At 44.0% G+C, this 6,169-nt stretch overlaps 1 protein-coding gene across 1 annotated transcript; it reads right to left on the reverse strand.

The window, feature by feature from the left end:
* Positions 1-5: 5 nt before the first annotated feature.
* LOC121866996 (D-beta-hydroxybutyrate dehydrogenase, mitochondrial-like) lies at positions 6-1,915 on the reverse strand (the record flags this gene model as incomplete). Its single annotated transcript, XM_042366752.1, has 5 exons — positions 1,709-1,915; positions 1,443-1,548; positions 919-980; positions 383-525; positions 6-137 (listed from the first exon to the last, which is right to left on the reverse strand). Coding segments are annotated over exons 1-5 (609 nt in total), but the record flags the coding sequence as incomplete, so codon positions are not given.
* Positions 1,916-6,169: the final 4,254 nt, after the last annotated feature.

A 6,169-nucleotide genomic window follows, 5' to 3' on the forward strand; every position in this document is an offset into this window, starting at 1 on the left:
TAGACCCACTCAGGGAAATGCTGATTCAGGAACACGGCGAGGTAAATAGTAATATCCATGGGCTGGTAGCGACTCTGCGGGTACTTCTGCGTGAGGGCGTCAGTCATTGCAGTCAGCACCTCACTCACGTCCGGGTTCTGGCAGGGGAAGGAGCATAAGTTGTAGTGCAGTATATCAAAGTTAGAAGAAACTTTACGTTGCAAACAATGTACAAATGAGGGACGGACTTTACAGCTGTCCAAATGACTTGTAGGGATGCAGCACAACTACAATAAAGCGCTCACAAGACTATACTCACTGATTGCATACCATTATATACCAGTTACATCATTAAATATATCGGCCAAACTTAACCGAGAGTGGTTGGTGTTGTCATACTTACCCCGGAACGTGTGATATTCAGCTGAAAGTTAATGGTTTCATCGAAGAAATCTTTACCATAGGCAGTCTTGACCTCTTCGTCCATGGCTGCCCACATGGCCTTCCCGTCACGCCTCACGTCACTCTCGCGGAAGATGCCCGTTCCTGTGGTGGTGGAGGAAAGTACTGAGCAATGTTACTTCTGGTGGTGATGGAGGGGAGTAGTGAGGGAGGTATTGGTGGTGATGGAGGGGAGGAGTGAGGGAGATATTGATAGTGATAGAGGGGGAGTAGTGAGGGAGATATTGGTAGTAAGAAAGAAAGAGAGAAAAAAAATAATGCAGAGATTGCAATAACGAAATTAGACATATGAAATAACGAAGTGTATACTGTATATAAAGGCAAATGGTACGATAAAAATAAATAATTAAAATCAATATATGGATCACCTGAAGATTTAACACCCTAGATTATTTCACCTGAATTATCACCCTAACGCTAACTTAACCCTTATGTGACATTAGGGTGTTTAATCTTGAGGTGATGCCAGATGCTTACCCGCTGTGAAGTTGCCAGGTTCAATGAGGCAAACGTCAATACCAAATCGTCTCATCTCGTTTCTGTGGAAGAAATGATTGACAAAGGTTATGAAATTGACAGACGTGAACAATATGCAGACTGTCGGTTTATTGTTCACGTCTGTCAATTTCATAACCTTTGTCAATCATTTCTGTTAGCATGAACGAACAGTTATCTTAGAATGTCATTCGATATGTGTTCTGTCATTCGGTTATGAAATATGTCAAATAGGTATATAACAATGTCTCAACGTATATGTGAAAAGGTTTACTGTGAACTTTAACCCATATATTCAGTTTTATTCAGTAATATCGTCATAGAAGTTTACACTGAAGTTAATTATCATTATTATGACAAGACATTCTAACTAAAGAGACATTTTTTTTTACTAAATATTTTTTTTATTAATTTGAATTTCCAAGTTATTAATATTAAATTGATTCTGTTATTATAGTGGTTTCGGTAAAAATAGTTTCGGTTTTGTTGTCCACTAAGACACTCACCTGAGTCCGTCATTGAAGCCCTCGAGGGCGTGCTTGTTGAGGTCATAGGTGGTGCCTATAGGGATGTGGAGGCGGCCCCGCGCGCTGCCCATGGACACAATTCGACCTGTAGTCATTCATGTTATTTAAGTCAAATGTATTCGGAAATATTATATATTTTGCACAAAAGAAAAAATAAATCCTTTGTAACCAGAACAGACAGAAATATTAAAACCTATACTTCCTTGGGTGTGTGACAGTGTGTGTGTGTGTGGCGGCCTGCTTACCCTTCGCCTTCCTGATGAGAGGAAGGAAGGTCTTGGTGACGGCGATGGTCCCGAAGATGTTGACGTCACTAATCTTACGACAAGTTTCCATGGTCACCCACTCGACAGCCCCGTGTGTGCAGATAGCGGCGTTGTTCACCAATCCCCACAGCACCTCTATCAACATCACAGGGATTACTTCTCCTCTGCCCCTTATACAATGGCGATGGTATTTTTTATTTTATTTTTTTTGTTAGGTTAAGGTGGGGAAAGGATGGAAGGCATGCTGGGGCTCAAGGCACAGCCAGACATGAGGGAATTGAGGGATGGAGAAGTCACAACATATAGTCGTGGGAGGAAAGGTTGGAAAAGAAGTTTAAGAATTAAACAGAGGGGGACGACACCCCTTGTTTTACATATTACAGAGTTTGTTGGCTAACTAAGCTAACCTAGGATTTAGAATGAGGTTGCACAATGGTTATTTTAGAAGACAATGACTAGATTGATTTTACATTTACAAGTTTATTAACATCTTATACTGTATTACGTTATGGACTCACTTGATTGTGACTTGTTAAATGTGAATTTATATCATCTAAGTTTTAATCTAAGATGGATCACCGTGGCGGACATAGATGGGTCGCGGGTTGGGTTGTTGTAGTGCGGGCAGACTCCGGGGCCACCAGGCGTGGGGTCTCCCTCCGTTGATGTCTTCCCCGCGTAGGTGGTCTGGGCTGTGAGGTCGTCCAGGAGCTTGTCCCAAACCTTCTTCCCTAGGCGATGAAACCTGAAGTTGAGGGCCTCTGTTTTATTTCTTAGGTGGATGGTTCCACTGTCTCCTGGTAGGGTGGCGCTTGGCCACTGGCTGACCTTAAACACTTGTTTTGGAAGCTCTGTAGTTGTTGTACTCTAGTCTTCCCGAGTGTGACGAGTGGTATAGATGGGTACTCCAACACAGGCCTCACCAGCGCCTTGTACAGGTGAACTTGTATCTTCTCAGGCATCAATTTAAAACTTTTTAATTTGGCTGCGGCGACTTTGGCTTTATTTAGTCTGTCCTTCACGTGGGGAATGATGCCCGTCCGAGAAATGATGAGGCCGAGCAACCTGCCTTGTTTAGAGTACTCAATCTCTTCGTCGTCGATCATCAATGGGGCCGGTTTGAATTTCGCAATGGGTATGACCTCAAATTTCGTTTTGTTTGTTTTTATTTTCCATTTGTTTTCATACTCCGAGATCTCCTCTATTGCCCGAGCAGTGAGTCGCGCCATCCTTGCTGTGGACCTTCCTGGGCAGGTGACGATCTGTGTTACATCGTCGGCATACATGACGTACTCGCTGCCGACGATTGGGGTAGGCAGGTCAGCCGTGTAGAGTGTGTAAAGGGTTGGTGAGAGACAAGAGCCCTGAGGCACGCCGCTCGATAGTGAGAATTCTTCTCCAAAATGTTCTTGCATCTTGATTTTGGCTCTGCGGTCCATAATGAAGTTACACAGCAGGCGCGTCAGATTTTCGGGTAGCCCCAGTTGTATGATCTTATATTGCAGCCCTGCGTGCCAAACTTTGTCAAACGCTTTGCTGACGTCCTTCAGTACTATATTGCACTGCAGGCGGCCAGTCATGGCACTGGCGATCTGCTCGTAGGCCTGAGCTATGGCGGTGGATGTGCCTTTGTACTGGCGGAAGCCGAACTGGCGGGGATTATGCACGTCTTCGTCCTCCAGATACATCCGCAATCGCTTGTTGACTATTTTTTCGAAGATTTTGGCAGATACCTCTAGCAGCGATATTGGTCGAAAGTTTTCGACTTTGTTTGGAGGCTTCCTGCAACTGACCTAAAATGTCCTCCTCAAACTCCCTGTCGAAGCCCTCGTTCTCCTGTTCACTAATGGTAAAGATCTTTCGTAAATATCGCCGATGTAGTTGTTCTTGGTTTTCTTCCTCGAATATTTTTACGTTGTTTTGGTCGAGCAGGTAAGGGACCGTGCTAGAGGTGGAACCCATCAGTCGCTTGATCCCTTTCCAGAATCAGCAGAATCGCGGTAATTGTTGGCTGCCTCCCACACCAAGGCGGCCCACTTTTGTTCATGTAGACGTTTGCTCTCGTGCTGGATGTCCGTCTGTAGCTCTCGGTACCGGTCTCTCAGCTCCTGCGTCCACCCGCGGATACTGGCTAGCTGTCTCACGTGAGCGTACTGGACACTGAGCTGCCTCAGCTGGTGACTAGTGTGAGGATGGGGAATGGTCCTGTAACTGGTGGTCGGGATGTTGTTGTCCATCTCCGTCTTCACATCCTTATACCATTGTTCGACCGCGTCGTCGATGTCATTGGGGCTGGCTTCTTCCAGTAATTTGCCTACTATTGATGTTAGACTGATTGGGCGGTAGTTAGAGGATAGTGATCTATCCCCCTTCTTGAAAATCGGTATTACATTCGCTATCCTCCAGGATTCTGGTACTACACCTGTTTTTAAGGGCATGTTAAACAACTTTGCTAAGGGCATACTAAGCTCTTCCTTACATTCCTTTAATACTCTGGCAAATATCTCATCGGGACCAGGTGACTTATTAGGCTTTAGTTTGTCTATTTGCTTACTAACATCGTTACTAGTCACTACTATCTCGCTTAATTTGTTTTCTTCACTATCTCTGAATAGAGTCGGTGCCTCGGGTATCATGTTTAAATTTTCGGTGGTGAAAACTGTTGAAAAATATTTATTCAAATTATTGCTCATTTCTCTGTCGTTATCAGTGAGCTCGCCGGTGTCTGACCGTATTGGTCCAATCTTTTCTCGTGTTTTAGTTTGATACATTTGGTAGAATCATTTGGGGTTTGTCTTCGCCTCCTTTGCTATCCTTACCTCATTATTCCTCTTTGCTTTCCTTATCTCGGTTTTAACCTTACTCGCCAATACCCTATGATAGTCCCGGAGGTGAATTTCGCCACGATTTATCCTTCTACCTATAGCCTTCCTTTGGCCAATGATGTTCCTTAAATAGTTATTAATCCATTTAGGGTCATTGTTGTCTGATCTGAGTTTTTTGTATGGTATGTTCTGCCTTTGTGCATTAAGTAACTCACTATTTAAATTGTCGTGGAACTCGGCAATCTCAGATCTCGTTATCAGGTCGGTGTCATCTGACAGGTTCACGGCCAAGCGCGACACCCCCTCTCTCAGCTGCCTCTTCAAACTGTCAAAGTTCGCCCTTCTGAAATCTGGTACTTTAGTGGAATTTTCCTTACGTCTGCCCTGAAAGTCTAACTGGAATCTAATTTCTTTGTGATCGCTGTTTGCAAATTCGTTCCCTACCTCGACCCTGCTAATGAGGTTTTCTCTGTTTGACAGAACTAAATCGAGTATATTATTACCCCGTGTGGGTTCAGTTATATGTTGACTTAGAAAACAGTCCTGGATAGTCTTGAGAAAATCCTCTGATTCTGAGTTACCTGTAAGGTCAGTCCAATCTATTTGGCCAAGGTTAAAGTCGCCTACTATGCAGACTTTGTTGTGTATGGAAGCCCTGCGCATTTCATCCCAGATAAGTCGCTCTTTGACTCTATCAAGATTGGGAGGTCTATGTATTACTCCTGTGATTAATTTTTCTCTACCGTCGATTAATTCTATCCAAATTGTTTCTGTATTCCGCTCAGTTTTTATTTCCTTATTTATTTCACACTTCAGATTATCCCTAACATAGATTGGTACTCCGCCTCCTTTCCTGGTCTGCCTATCGGTATGGAACAGTTTGTAACCCGCAATTTGGTATTCGACTGGTAACTCACGTGTGTCTAGGTTGATCCATGTTTCAGTGAATGCAATTATATCGATTTTTTCGGTACATACCAAGGCCCTAATATCATCCATTTTGTTTCTCATACTTCTACTGTTTGCGTAGTATACATTTAAGTTAGTCGTGTTCTGAGTCCTCCCCTTACCGCGTTTAGTTTTAAACTCCCTGTCTAATTCAGTTTTGTCATCATTCCTAACACTATTTCCCTGTAATCTTTCACTTTGTTTACCCGCTCCCACTGCAGTCTCCTCCACCCCCGTGCTCATATGTTCTCCTAGCAGTTTAAAGACTTCGATATCTTTTGAACTGCCCCCTCTAGAGCCCCAGCCAGGGTTGCTACTCCATCCCTAGACAGGTGCACCCCATCCCTAGCATAAAGGTCCCTTCTGCCATAGAAGTTGTCCCAGTTGTCAATGAATGGGACTGATATTGACTTGCAATATCTGTCAAGACGGTCGTTGACACCAACCCCCCTTGACAACCATTCACTGCCAACTCTCCTTCTAGGCAGGACACCGCATATGATAGGGATCCCTCCCTTAGTCCTAATACGATCTATAGCTGTCTTGAAGTTATCAAGAAGCTCCTCACTCCTACACCGACCAATGTCATTGCCTCCTGCACTGAGGCAGATAATGGGTTTGTTCCCATTACCAGACAAGATATTGTCCATCCTGTCAATTATATCCC

This window comes from Homarus americanus, unplaced genomic scaffold (assembly GCF_018991925.1).
Source record: "Homarus americanus isolate GMGI-L3 unplaced genomic scaffold, GMGI_Hamer_2.0 scaffold22871, whole genome shotgun sequence".
In the NCBI taxonomy this organism is placed as follows: domain Eukaryota; kingdom Metazoa; phylum Arthropoda; class Malacostraca; order Decapoda; family Nephropidae; genus Homarus; species Homarus americanus.